The sequence below is a fragment of the Serinus canaria genome, chromosome 5, assembly GCF_022539315.1.
Source record: "Serinus canaria isolate serCan28SL12 chromosome 5, serCan2020, whole genome shotgun sequence".
NCBI classification, from domain to species: Eukaryota; Metazoa; Chordata; class Aves; order Passeriformes; family Fringillidae; genus Serinus; species Serinus canaria.
In genome coordinates, this window is record NC_066319.1 from 3251796 (window position 1) to 3266925 (window position 15130).

A 15130-nucleotide genomic window follows, 5' to 3' on the forward strand; every position below is an offset into this window, starting at 1 on the left:
AGGAGTTTCTCAGTCAGATTTTTGGTTTGGACAGCCATCTCATGGGGATTTTATGGCACTGCTTGGCTCTTTCATAGGAAGAGTGTGGAGGGACAGAATGTAAGGAAATAAAGATAGTGCAGAAGGCAGTCTCACACCTGAGGAGCTGCAGCTGTGCTAATCACCAAAGATTAGGAAAGGCCTGCCCTTAATAGGCCACAGCTGTGTCCAGTAAGAAGAGTGCTACAAAAGAGTGGGTTAGCTGGTTGGGAAGAGAGATGGGGTTTGTTGGCTGTGAAGAAGAAGGAGTCAGTGCTGGGAGGAGCTGCCCATGAGAAATTACTGAGAAGGTGTGAGACTTTTGGAATATGATGATGACAGAAGAGGATGCAAGTGTTTTCTCTGTCTTCATCTTCTTGCTGCTCATGATCTGAAAGAGCTTTCTCACCTCCTTCCCTTCCATAAGATATGTCCTTCCTAGGCTAAGGTGTCCTAGCCTCTTTTGTTCTCACTTGTAGAGATTCTGTTCATGATCTTTGGTCATTCTTGTTGCCCTGTACCATGTTTTTTTCAGTTTTATTGTGTACATTTTTGCCTTGGATCTCTTGGCTGATGTAGCATAAAAAATGGTCAGTCACGTTTTTTGAACAAGAGTGAATGTCAGTGGAATGAACCTGAAGGAGAGGGATGCCAAAGGCCTGTGTAGGAATGCAGAACAGGAAGAGCAACTCTTGAGTCTTCTGGCTCCTTTGAGAATTCTCCTTGTGTATGGAATTAAATGCCAGGGGAGCTGGGAAGCAGAAATTCTTGGAGATGGGTTCTTAAGTTTATCACCACAGTGTCCCCTCATTGTTGGTATTGATCTTAGATACCATCATCTAACATGTAAAAGCAGACACAGTCCATACATTTTCTATAATCTAAACATACTGATAAACTCCACACAGTATTTATTTGACCTTTTACAAAAACCAGGAATGAAACTACCTGTTTGGCAGCTGGAAAATGGAAAAACACTGTTTACTATCATGTAAACTTTAAAAGGAAAGAGAAAAGCCAGGTCATTTTGGTTTGCAAGGCAAACATAACACATTATTATATTAACTATCCAGACATTATTTCAGTCTGCAAAATGCACTTGTTAATGCATTGCAGTAGACGGCTCAGGTGTTTTCTGACTTCAGTTAGGTTACTTTAATCTGTACTTTTCAGCTGCCTGTAGACTTTTTGTTTGGGTTTGATGTGGTTAAGAAAGAAATTGTCCTGCATTTTGTGTAGGGTTGTCACTGGCAGAAAGGGAGCTTCAGACTAAGTTTATTAGAGAAGCTCTCCCATTGAGTCAGGAGGTGCAGAAAGGACTCCCTTGCTTCTAAACTCCTTCTCAGAAGGGAGTTCTTGATGCAGCTGGATCCAGGCCTTGTCAGCTTTGTTCATGTCTGAAGGATTACATAGATGTCATTGGACTTCATATAACTCAGCTGTCCTGTAGGATTAAGGATGGCACACCAGATACATTTATATGAGAATAAATGATTTCTTTTGATAATGATTAGACTCATAGTTCTCAGTCAGAATTATTGACTACACAGTACAGGCAGCCATGATTACTGGTACAGTATGATTCACTATTTTTGAAACAGAATCCAAGGAATTGTGTTGAAGTTCTATGAAAAGCAATTATTCAGCAGAGATTGATGTTATTCACCCATACCAATGTGGGCACATCTCTTTTGCTCACCCTGCAGGATGTCCCCACTCCAGGAGGACTCTGCACCCACTCCAGGGAGGGGTGTGTTAGAAGACCTTGTCATTAAAGAGTGGGATTGGGCTTTTCTAGTCCAAAATGACCATCAGTAATGTGTGTGCTGGCCAGCTGTGTCAGCCCAGCATCTGCAGTTATCAGTGCTGGCATTGCTGCTTCCTTTCTCAGGTACCTCACCAGGTCTGCCCCATCTTCACCTCCCTGTGGGGAGGTTGAACTCTGGGGTTGATGAGTCAGCCTGTTTTCAGTGTTATTCAACACCAGAAGCAGCAAGAGGCCCCTTCTCCTTCTGCCACAGACAGCTCTGAAAGCAGGGCATTGTTCCAGTTGTTTTACCCCTACTCCAGGCAGAGCATCCTGCTACAAGAGTCAGGTGAAATAAGGAGCATTGCAATAGTAATTCCTCACTGTGTCTTTACTCTTTTACAGCAGCACTTACCCTGGGGGCAGGAGAACTTCCAGCTGCCTGTTGGTGTGGCTCTATGAGCAACACTTTACAGCACAGTTAGTAAAGTGAAATGAGCCACCATATCTTACTCAAATCTGAGAGCAGATCCGTACATCATCTTTCAATACCTGGCAGCTATAATATCAGACAATAAATTGGAGTTGGAAGTTGGTTTTGCCCAGTCATTTCTCTTAAAATGGATATGATGTTGAAGAGAACCTAGCAGGAGTGTAACATAACATCACATGCTCCCAGCTTTATCTTCATGCAATACAGACTTTATTGGAGAGGCTCAGATTAGCCACAACAACTGATGGTATTGATAATTAAGATACATCTGGAAACCCAAGTGTTTTAAGACCCCATCTGATGAGCTGTGAAGCCTATCTTTGACTATGAATTTTTTATTTTTTACAGCTGAGTGCTTGTTTCCATTTCTAGGGCATAATTCAACATGGGACTAATGAATTATGTAAAACCAGTCTGCTGGTGTGTTCTGGAGAGTGGGACAGAGTGGCTGATGGCAGGTGCACTTGTCTTGTTATACTTGAGATACTTTGGATGGAGAGTGGCTGCACATCCCTGGTTTGTTTTGCTTTCCAGATCTCAGACAGACAATGAAGGGAATGTAACAGCCGAGGCCAGCACAGGAGGGGTCAGCATGGATTCTGCTCTTTATGTCAAAACTGCCCAGCCTGCCCTCGAGGACCTCTCAGGTGAGTTTTGAAGCATGACCCATTACTGACTGTGGTCTGGTTAAACAAGAATGGGCTAGAGCAAGTTGATTTTATTCCTGCTGCTTTCGTTCTTAATCACTCTATTTCTATCAGCTCTTCAGCAGTGAACAGGCTGTCAATAATTTGAACTCTGGATGCACAAGTGTGCACCCCAAATTTCTTGAAATCACCAGGAATTCTGTCTGCTTAATGAGATGTGCAGCAGTTATTAGGATTAAACTACTATAAGGATCCTAGGCATTCTCAAGCATTTCATATGCATTGTTTAGTTTTAAAAACTTCATTTCAGAGCTTACAGAACAGACTGTGTTCATTTCCTTGACGTTTTGGTTTGGGAGAATCTTACTGTTATAGGAATCTGATCAATTTGAGAAACAGCCTTTGCAGCAGTAGGGCACCAAAATCCAGCTACACTCTAGTGTGTCCAGCATACAGAAGCTGAAACTGGTTGTGGCTAGAATATGAGTAGTCTAAATTAGAAAGCACCTGGTATATTTATCTAGAATTCCTGCTGCTGTAAGAAGTATGTGCTAGTTAGAAAAATAAATTAAGCTTACCAATATAACAAAGTGATTTTCAGCAACCATATATGGTTAGAATATACTAGATTCTACTAATGTGATCTAGCAAGTGTTTTTAAAGTCACTGTCTGATCTCTTCTTGTCCCCATTTCAGCAACATCTGTGACTTTGCTTACTGTGTGCTATTGCAGGATGTCTCATCTGTAGAATCTCAGGTTTTTTCCATCTACTCAGTCTTGGTGTCTCCCAGTTTAATGTGGGGTTTGAAACCAAATGCCCTCCTTGGAAAAGTGATGTGGCTAAAAGTTTCCCAATGAGATTAATTTCATACTGCATTGCATGTTCTTTCAATACTACCTGTGTGCTGATGGCAAAGGTGAGAGGCAGAGTCACTGGTGAGGAGAAGGGCTGCAGGAATGCCTAAGTGAACATATCTGTGTGTACAATTTACACATAAGTGGATGAAGTACTTAAAGGCAGATAAAAGGCACAAGGGATAAAATCCTTGAGAACATTTTTGGGTTCATATTTAAATATGAGAATTGCAGGTAAGAAACACAATGTCTAGCTGCTTAAACTTTTTCAGGATTACCTCTTAATCATCATATTGGCTGGGCTGGATGCATTTCAACCTGCAAACTGAGAAGTGTTTCTAGATCACAAAAGATATTTAGTCTCTAACGACAGATGTTTTGTAAGTACAAACTATTACTCAACTAGAATGTGTAAGTTTTGGGATCCAGAGGCAGAAGACAGCTGAAAAACCCAGACAAGGGAGATGGAAACCCCAGCTGTGCACAGCCAGACCAGACAGCAGCATCCATGGATGGGCCTTGGGGGAAACAGAGCAAACTAAACAAAATAGTCCCTCAGCCCAAATGAATTAGAAGAAATAAGGCACAGATCTGTTCTCTCCCTGCGTAGCAGCTATTGGTGTTGTTGATTTAAAAGCACATATAAAACAAAAGAGGGTATAGGTAGAAAAAAATGGAAGCAGAATTGTTTAAGGATGTTGCCTACTCATGAGGAGCTGAGTGATTTCAGAATTAAACTCTAGGGGCCAACTGTCCAATCTCTGTCTCTAAAGTATACTTTCAGTTTAAGTACTGGAATGTCATTTAAGTGAAAATTTGGTATCAATGTAGGCATAAGAGTGATCTCAGTAGAAATTGCTTTAGTTTGTCTCCTGTGTGTTTTCCTAAGAAGTTACCTACCATTTGCCTTCACATATGTGAGAGAAATGATCTGTAAAAGAGCACTGTGATGTTTGTTAAGCCAAAGGCCTATAAATATTTTATGTTTTTTACTAGAAAAATTTGTAGATCCATGAGTATAGAAAATGTTTTCTGTCCCAGAGACCCAGTGGCTAAAGCAATCAGTCTCGTTAGGTGGATGTTTTCAGTCCAGCCAGACCATAATTGTGTGACCCTCTGGCTTAAGTGAATTGTAGCTCAAGGAGGTGATTTCCCAGAGAGTAGGGACTGATTAAAAGAAAAATGCTCACATGGGCACGAAGCACTTGGGTCAGTAGTTTGCAGCACTGCTGCTTTGTAGGCAAGAGTGTGTGAGTGGGTTTTTCTGTGCCACCAACGTGGCATCTTTTAGAAACATGAAATATAAAGTAGAGAATGTAGAAAGTTCCAACAACAGCTTTTTTTACCTTGTTCTTCACACTTCTGATGTGTGTAATATATAGATATCCATCTAAACTAGCAATTGTGTGGGTGCCCAGCATGCTGGCAGCTCAAAAATACATCTCATGTACAGAGAATGCTGATACAAAATGTGAAAAGTTTTACATTTACTGTAGTATTTTCTTTAGTCATGAGTTGTAAACCCTTTAGAATGAAATAATTTCCTTCTGTGCCCAACAGAAGCTTTGTGACAGTTTTTTGGAGGTTTGCTGTTCCAGCTTTCAGCTTACAAAGAATAGGCTGGCACTTCTAGTAGTTCACTTCTATTTAGCCTCTTAGAAGATTTAGCTCTGTAATGCTCAGCTGAGGTAGAGACCAAAGCATTTCTGAATTGGCAGCTGAGAGCATGTAAATAAATTATGCTGAAGCGCTAATTAAATTATTAATTTGGTAAAATGAAATTATGCTGAAACAGTAGGAAGACTTTATTTTTTTGTGTACATAAACTCTACTTTTAAGGAGCAGGACACGAATGTGTTTTAGAACAAAGTATTTAAAGAACAGGATTTCTAAATGCCATGAAAACTAAGTCATCCCCAACTTTGTGTCATGTAGCACATTTTAGGAGTGTGTTATGTTGACGAGCAAAACCTTTTGTTCTTTTACCTGAAACATCACTCAGCATGGAGCAGCCACCCAGTCAGCACAGTTTAGTTTGTGGAAAGCTGTTATTGTAGGACAAAGAAGATCTAGTGAAAACACAATATTGGAGAAATTGCCCGTGTCAGGTTGTCCTGGTTTAGGGCAAATTTGGGAGAAAACCTCCAAAGGGAGCCCCTCCAGAAAGCAAATCCACACAGCCCCTGCCCCCAACCAGTTTGGGAAGGATTCCTTGGAGATAAGTGGAAAGAGCCTCTTTATTTAACACCCCCCCAGCTCACAAAATGAACAATACCTCTGAACATGAGGTGAAATGAACAATGGCACGACTCTTTCACTGCTCTGATAAAGATGACAAATTCAGAAAGTCTCTCCTGGGGTGGTCACTCTGTTCTCAGTCCCTCTGGCACTGGGGCAGCTGCTGCAGCCACAAGGTGCAAACTCTTGGTGTTCCCAGGTCCCAGTCCGGAGCAGGTTTGAGTAGTTCCAAAAAAGGGAAAGGAGAAACAGTCCAGGGAAAAATTTGGACTGCTTAGCTTAACTAACTAATGAGCAGAAGCAAAAAGCAAGAGGGAAGCAAAAAGAAGGGCAAAAAGCAAAAGCAGCACCATGTACTGCCCCTTCTCTGTGTCCTGCCAGCTGTGGGGGAACAGGCTGATAACAAAACCAAAACAAAACTTTCACTCTTCAGAGCCAGTCTTGAAGGCACAGAATATAATATCCAGCATGAACAGAACACAGGAATGGGGATACAAGCATCATAATGTCACCCTAGGACACAGGTTAATGTTAATTGTGTCAATGTGTGAGATGGAAAGGGTGGTATTGATGGAGTATGTGTTCTAATGAGGTTGAAAGTTAACCAGAATTTAAACTGGGTCAGGAGCATCTCAAAGGCAGCCTGTGCAGTGAGGGTGACCCTGCAGAGCTCATTTTGGTCAGGATGTGATGATGGCAGGTGCCTGCCGAGGGGAATGGAATCTCAATCCCAACCAGCTTAGAAAGTCAGGAAAAGGTGCATTTGAGTCAGGCATAGGCAGCAGCTCAGTTCTGTGCTGTTCCCTGCCTGCTCCTTACTCATGGCTTCCTCTCCCTGCAGGAGAGGATCCAGAGACGCGGCGGCTGCGAACTGTGAAGAACATCGCTGACCTGCGGCAGAACCTGGAGGAAACCATGTCCAGTTTGCGGGGAACCCAGATCACCCACAGGTAAGGGCACCTCGGGGTTCCTAACGAAATGGAAACCACTCTCTACAGCTCCTGAAAGGTGCCTGTGCTCAGGTGGGGAGGGTCTCTTTCACCAGGCAGCACTGACAGAACAGGAGCACACAGCCTCAAGCTGCATCAGGGGAAATACAGGTTGGATATTAGGAAAAAGTTTTTTACACAAAGAGAGATAAAGTTCTGGAATGGCTGCCTGGGGAAGAAGTGGTGGAGTCACCATTCCTGGGTGTGTTTAAAAAGAGACTGGATGTGGCACTGGCTGCCAGGGTTTATTTAAGGTGTTAGGGCATGGGTTGGACTCTATGATCTTGGAGGTTTCTTCCAACCCAGTCTTTCTGTGAATTCTGTTCCTACTTTACATCTCTTACACCTGGGCTGCATCCTTAGAAAAGTTGTTACCACTGACAGTGGGAGATCGTGATCTTGTAATTTTTGTCTTTAATGCACAGAATTTGAATAATCTTTGCTGGTTATTGAGATGTATGAAGGGGAATTGATGGGGTGGGGTGTGTATTGACTCAAAGGTCAAGAATGATCAATTCTTGTTAAATGTGTGAGGTGATGTTTGAATATAAGTTACAGTTTAAAATGTTTCTTTTTACTCTTTTGTAACTTCAGTGCATTATACCTCTCTCCCCCTATGTGTAATACTTTGTTTAAATAAGAGGTGAACTGTGCTTGACCCATATTATCAAGTGCATAACTTAAATTCCTGACCAAACTTTGGACAAACAAGTTCTTCTAATATTGTTAGTCATCCCCTGAATGTAACTGCTTTTTTTTTTTTTTTAAAAGCAACATTTGGAAATCTTTGGCAATATTTAAAATATGCTGTAAATAAGCAAAGATTACCATTACATTTAAACATTATGTGAGTTAGATCTTTGCAGTGTTGAACAGGAAGTTTTGGGGAACAAGCTGTTTGGCCCATGATGAGGTTGGGGTCCTGCCTAACACTTGGTGCTGCCTTATGTACCCCAGCCCTACATGAGTTTATTGGGGGAACACTTTGGGTTTTGGCTTTGTATCTGAAACTGAAGCAGAGCTTGCAAAGATGAACTCCCAAAGCTGTTTTTATTTGCAAGTTTCAATTAATGTGACAGCTCTTCAAGGTTTAATTACTTTAACCAGAGAATACAGAGGTTTTTGCTTATATGTAACATTGGGAGTGCTACAATGCTGTTTATTTTTACTAATATCTGCAATAAGTAAAAAACCAGTGGCACTTGGTTGAGCAGGAAAGGAAGAGAGGAGCTCATGTGGGTAAGAGAAGTTGCAGCTATGGATTAACCTCAGATAAATTCACTACAATTCAGCTGTGAGTATTTAGGGTGTAGTCTTGCAATCTGTACACATTACATGAAAAGTCATGGTGTAGTCACATTTTTAGGGTTTCATATTTAAATATTACCAATATTTTTAAAATATGCCTAACTCATGAATATATGAGTTATTTATTGTTTTTTCTGGTTTTGGTTTGAAATCTTCAAAGCAGTTCATAGTTCACTATTGATTTGTTACTGTACAAAATATATCCTGAAGAAAAAGAAAAGGTCTTCTTACTTTTCTCATTTACTCTTCATCTTGGAGAAATAGCTTCCATTTGGTGTTGGACACATCTCCAGAGTTCAAATTATCATGAATGCAGATAATAAAAGGAAATATATCAGAAAAATAGAACTTTAGCAGGTTTTCCTTTAGTCAGCTTATCATCCCACTCTCTTGCCTAGACTGGCAAAACCATAATGTCATGGAGTTATGTGTGCTTGAAGATGAGAAAGTTACACTTTGATACTGTGGATAATCCATTGAAAAGTCCTGCTTAAGTCTTTTCACATGTATGTAGAGCACCTGTTTGCCTGGGTGCAAGAGTCTTTAGGAGCATTGGGGAAGGACCTGAAAAGTAAAAAGAAGGGATCTCCCCAAGTGCTGCAGCAGTGAGTTTTTAGTGCTCTTGGGTACAGTCAGTAACTTGGTGAGTGTTCAGGGCCTTGGGAGCACCTGAAATCTCACACAGCGTTCCATGTAAGAGCCACATCTGATCCAGTGGGTCTGATGCCTTGGGGTGGCTACCTGGAACAAAGGCCACACAAGATTAAGGGAATCAAGTGGGTGTTTTATCAAGGCCTTCAAACAGGCACCCCTTGGGGAGTCAGCAGCCTTCCAGAGGCGACACCCATGGTGGACGATGGCCTCGAGTTTTTCAGACGGTTAAAAGTTTGGTCCATTGGTGGTTAATTCTCCAATTACAGCTACAGGTAATGAAGTCATATACCCCCAGTTTGCTCCCCCTCAATTCACTTCTGTTTGTACTTTACGAGGCCTGAGGCAGTGAGGTGTCTTTGAAGCTCAGGTCTAGAGGGATCACTTTGTCCAACCAAAATGTGAACACAGTCAACCAACACTTTATATGGAGTTGAGAGTTATACACTAAGGCATTGCAGGATTTGAAGCACGTAAGAGCTAAAACCCTAAGGGATTTTCTCCACATCTCTCCCTTCAAGCACCTTGGAGACCACGTTTGACACCAACGTCACCACCGAGATCAGCGGCCGCAGCATCCTCAGCCTGACGGGGCGGCCGACGCCGCTGTCCTGGCGGCTGGGCCAGTCCAGCCCGCGGCTGCAGGCGGGCGACGCGCCGTCCTCGGGCAGCGGCTACGCGCCATCCTCAGGCAGCGGCTACACGCCACGGGGCAGCGCCGGCCGCTTCGTCAGCGCCGAGCCGGGCGCCGCGCGCTACCTGTACCCGGCGCCGCTGCGGCGGCAGCTGGCCGCGCGCGGCAGCGGCGTCTGCCACGTGGACATCGCCGACAAGGCCGGCGACGACATCGACCTCGAGGGCATCGCCATGGACGCCACCGGCTACATGAGCGACGGCGACGTGCTGGGCAAGAACATCAGGGCTGACGACATCACCAGCGGGTGAGTTCCTGAGTCTTTGTCACTGTCGTGTTTTCGGAAAATTCCCTTCGCTGGGGTTTCTTCTGCTGGGGAGATGAGGAGCCTCAGAGAAAATATTATCTCATGATATATAATATTATCTCATTTGCTAATATTATATAATACTAAAATTTCCTTAATATTATCTTTTATATCTATAGGTATAAAATAGATATCTCTATAGATATAAAATAGATGTCTCTATAGGTATAAAATAGATGTCTCTATAGGTATAAAATAGATGTCTCTATAGGTATAAAATAGATGTCTCTATAGGTATAAAATAGATGTCTCTATAGGTATAAAATAGATGTCTCTATAGGTATAAAATAGATGTCTCTATAGGTATAAAATAGATGTCTCTATAGGTATAAAATAGATGTCTCTATAGGTATAAAATAGATATCTCTATAGATATAAAATAGATATCTCTATAGATATAAATAGATATCTCTATAGATATATAATAGATATATGTATCTATATCTCTATTATATCCAGCTGTATCTATATCTATACAATAGCTATATCTAATATAGATATATATCTACTATATGTAGCCATATCTATATATATATAATAGATACATCTATGTCTATTATAGATATATATCTGTATATCAGTTATATCTAGCTGTATCTATATCTGTATAATTGATACATCTATGTCTAAATAACATATATCTATATCTATTATAGGTATATATATCTATATATCTATCTAGATCTATCTATATAATAGATACATTTATATCTATTATAGATAAATATAACATATATATCTATATCATAGATATATCTGTATGATACAGATATCTAGATATCTGTGTAATAGATCTATCTATTATAGATATAGCTATATTTATACATAGAGATATATCTATTATAGATATATAACTATATATCTATTATATCTAGCTATATCTCTATAATAGATATATCTATATCTATTATAGATATATATATATCAATATATCTGTTATATCTAGATATATTTATATCTATTAAATATCTATAGATATAATAGATAGTAGTATTATATAATATTAAGCAAATTTTAATATTATATAATATTAAGCAAATGAGAACTGTCTCATTTGCTTCTCCTGTGTTTGCTGCTTTGGAATGTGGTCTGGAGGTCGTTTACCAACAGGTGCATGTTTGATTGGTTTCATGTGAATTGTTTTTACTCAATGACCAATCACCATCAGCTGTGTTGGACTCTGAGGAGTCAGTCACAAGTTTTTATTATCATTCTTGTTAAGCCTTCTGTCTGTATCCTTTTCTCTTTCTTCAGTATAGTTTTAGTATAGCATTCTTTAATATAATATAAGTACATAAAATAATCAATCGGCCTTCTGAGAACATGTAGTCAGATCCTCATCTCTCACCTCGTCCTGGGCACCCCAGCAAACTTAACAACTCTTCTGTTCTGTTTATAGCCCTGTATTTCCATTATTATTTTGAGAAATTAAAGCCAACACCAAAGTTATTCTACTAATTTTAATAGGCCTTTGGAGAGACTGCCTGTTATCACAAAGGGATTTAAACAAAATTCAAGTGTTTCAGTGCACATTAAGAAAGAATCCCTAGATGTGAAGATATTCCAGAGTCAAGACTCACAAGGGTTGCAACATTCATTCATGCCCACGAGATGGAGGGAGTGAGGCACGTTTTGTACTCAGCTGGACTCTTTTGCTGCCTCAACTTTGACAGGCTGGTTTGCTGGAAGGGAATGAGTTTGCACCTCTGTGTCAAGTAAAATAGTGGTACGTGCAAGAAAACGTTTAAAGAACAAGTCAGTGTGCAGGAATATGAAGTGACAGACAATTATTAACAGGGTTTTACAGCAGCATTTTATCTCTGCCTGCAGTGGAAAAAGCATTTGTTCTTTGCTCCAATGTCAGTTTTCAATTTGTCTACTTTCAGTTCCTACTATAAAAGTAATTTTTTCTTAGCTCAAGCACCTTAGCATTGGATTGATTTTAAAAAGGATCTTTGAGATTTAAATGGTTTGATGTTTTGTTTGTTTTTTATTTTTGGTTTGGTGGGAGTTTTTTGGGTTTTTTTTTTTTTTGTTTCTGTGGGTTTGGTTTTTTGTTTGTTTGTTGGTTTGATTTCAGGGTTTTTTTGTGGCAGTCCTGTCTGTCCATCTTGCATCTTTTGCTTTTTTGTAATTTTTTTTTATTAGGGACATCTCTAGTGCTGTTGGCTTTTTTGAAAGACATAATGTCTCCTCCTGGAATCCAGCTGCTGCTTTGTCATTCACTTAACCAGTTCACTTACACCATCTGGAAGCCTCCCAGTTATGAATATTTGGATATTTTCACACTTTTTGAGAAGTCCAGACACCTTCTTTATATGCTTCATTGGGAAAGCATATAGTAAAGTTGCTGATGCAAAAATGACTCTGAAATTCTGTTTCAGATAAAACACCAGTAGCTGTTGCTGCATTAATAATGCCTCAAATCTCTAAAGCACCTTGTGTTTTCCTCATATACATCAACTTACACCTGGGTTTTGTTATGTTTTTTGTAGGAACAGTTACTGCTTTTCCTCTGGACTATGAATTCTGTTTAAATTTGTGGCTTTGGTCTGGAAGTGAGGAAAGTCAATTCTAAGTAGCACTGTGGTTTCCATCAAACACTTTGAGTGGTAGCTGAGAATTACCCCTGGCAGAGCTGTGTCAGCTCAGCCTTCTGCTGCTCAGAGAGGAGCCCCAGTCTTTGCAGACCTTTACTTAGTCTATAAAATTCAGATTCCAGGTTGAGGAAAAGGAAAAAATAAAAAAGCTGTCAAATTTATATGTGATTTAGCCAGAGAAATCTGTACATTTGCTCATCTCTGTGTATCATTTCCTTTTCTGTGTCTGGTCATCCTGCAGGGCAAAAATTGGGAGTCTCCATAGTCTCAAAGTACAAGAGGGGTGTTTAGATTCTGGGCAAGAAAATGGTTTTGCCAGCTGGTACCTCTGTCACCAAAGCAGTGCAGAAGAAGCAAAATACTCTGCCTTACCTCACTCCTGGCCTTGAGTGCTGGGATATCTTTAATTATCTGACTCTCTTTTCCCCCCTAGTTTTAAAAGGAGTGCCATCCTTTTCACTTTTTACTCACGTAGTAGACACATACTGATAAATGAGATCTCAATTTAAGGTTCTTTGGACAAGAAGTGCATACAAGTAAGTTTTTCTTTTCCACATCTTTTGCCTTTAGCCACAGGAGTCTGTTTTGCTAAATAGTTTGACTTGATTTGTCAGTTCATATAGCACTGTTGGATTCACTGGCTAATTTCCAATTGGTATTGTAGGTAAAACTATTGTTGGAAAGATGCAGCTCCATTTCCAGGTTGTGGACAGGGTTTGGAGATGGGCAGTTTGAGGTTCCTCTGCTTGCTGCATTCGTGGGCAAGTTTGGAGGGAGCGTTGCTGCAAGCACCCCCACAAGCTTGGGGTTGCAGTCTGTGGAGGGTAATCATGTGAGTAGATTCCTTGAGAAGGGAATATTGCAGTATTAAATTGCAATAACAGCATTCCAATATTAATGGAGAAGGATAAAAAAATAGGTTGTTACCTTTGGTGACCCCTAATGACACTGATGGGTTGCCATCTCCAGCATGAGCAGATGTTTGGTAGCCTTTTCTGTAAGTTATGTTCCCCAATGTCTCTTTAATTCAAATAGTAAGGAAAAATAGGATGGCATTGTGTTTTTGTGGGAGAGGAATAATAAACTGCTGAGGAATCAGAGAGGTTGCTTGTGAAGAAGGCATCCATGTGACTTGCTGCAGAACAAATCACCAAGATCAATGGCAGGGCAAACAGGCTCAACATTTCCAGAAGCTGAGCTACACTCTGTGCAGAGCAGCACAAGAGGGTATTTAGAGCATGAATAGCTCTTTATTAGCTGCTATGTGTTTCACTTTGTCATTTTTCAGAATTGCTACAATCCCGGAGTCTGAAAACCTTGGATCTGTGTTTTCATTGGCAAACTGATAGGGAAGGAAGCCAAAATATTTGTTACAGCCAAAATAAATCCAATAGCCAAGAAAAACTAGTTTAGCCCTGTGATCCTGGTGCTTTCTCTGAAATGTACTGGGTCATGGGAAGCCTCCTTTGGCCTCCCTTAATGAGTCTGCTCAAGCAGAGCTCTGGCAGACACCAGGGTTGCTTTCTTAGGGTTAAGGAGAAGAATCTTTGCCAAAGGGACAGAGAACGGCTCTTAAACTAAGCAAGTCTCCAGGGGGTGGATCAAAGGTAAGAAGTTGCCTTTTTGCAGAGTCTAACCCAGTGATGAAGCAGCTGGAGCAGGATTTGTGTGAGGATGGGAGTGAGCCCCCAGCCCACTCAGCTGGCTGAGCTGGAGGCTCAGAGCCTCATTGGAAGGTGGCACCTCAAAGCCCAGAATTGCCTCCCCTCTTTACCCCAAAGGTTGTTCCAGGTGGGGATGTTAATTCTCATGGACTTTTTGTATTTGTTCAGAAGGTTTTTGTCCACTTCAGTCTACTAACATACATATTCCTACCTTTTTTATTTTTGTGTCCTTAGCCCCAGTTTTCTCTAATGAGATGTAGAGTTAATTTCCTTTATATCTCTTATTGGAATGCAGCAACAGGGCTGTTGATCAAAAAAAAAAAAACCTTTTATAATTATTTTCTTTTATTTTGATTAATCCTCTGCTGTCCCTGTTTTCATTACCTGAAGTGTGCAGCTTTCTGTGCAGAATTAACAGCATGGATATACTGATTAGTGCTGGTCACAAGATTTCTCAGGAAATTGCTTGGGGTCTGCAAACACACCTTTGTCAGAATCATTTTTTGCAGAAGCATGGCTGTTCCTGCTGTGTTGTAACAATGGTCTGGGCACTGTGCTAAAATTCTCCTTGCAGCCACCTCCTGTGGGTGCAGTGGTTATTGTTGGGAGGATACATTTTACTATTTTATTAATCTTGCCATATTTGATGATTTGGTGGTGATATGTTCCCATTCCACATCTCTGTTTCCATAACCTTTTAATGTGTTTGCCTGCACAATCCTCTTAGGGTTACAATTGCTTCTTGTTTATTCAAACCCTTGTGTTCCCTGGGGGTGGTTTTACAAGCACTGGGAGCAGTTGAATTTGGAACATGCATGAAGGATGCTAAAAGGGAGAACAGACCACTTTGGGCTGGGGACTCAGACTTTGCCCCTGCTGCTGCTCAGGTCTCAAACTCGCCCAGAAGCACTGTGCCCT

The 15130-nt window shown here is 40.8% G+C and overlaps 1 protein-coding gene across 6 annotated transcripts in view; it reads left to right on the forward strand.

Moving 5' to 3' along the window:
• The window catches only part of NAV2 (neuron navigator 2), a 380173-nt gene that overhangs the window by 271521 nt on the left and 93522 nt on the right, over positions 1-15130 (forward strand). For all 6 annotated transcript variants that reach the window (XM_009098722.4, XM_050974858.1, XM_050974860.1 and 3 more), the window contains exons 8-10: positions 2793-2905; positions 6841-6949; positions 9469-9888. In XM_009098722.4, the coding sequence (XP_009096970.2) occupies positions 2793-2905; positions 6841-6949; positions 9469-9888 (642 nt within the window). The remainder of the gene's footprint in view (positions 1-2792; positions 2906-6840; positions 6950-9468; positions 9889-15130) is intronic.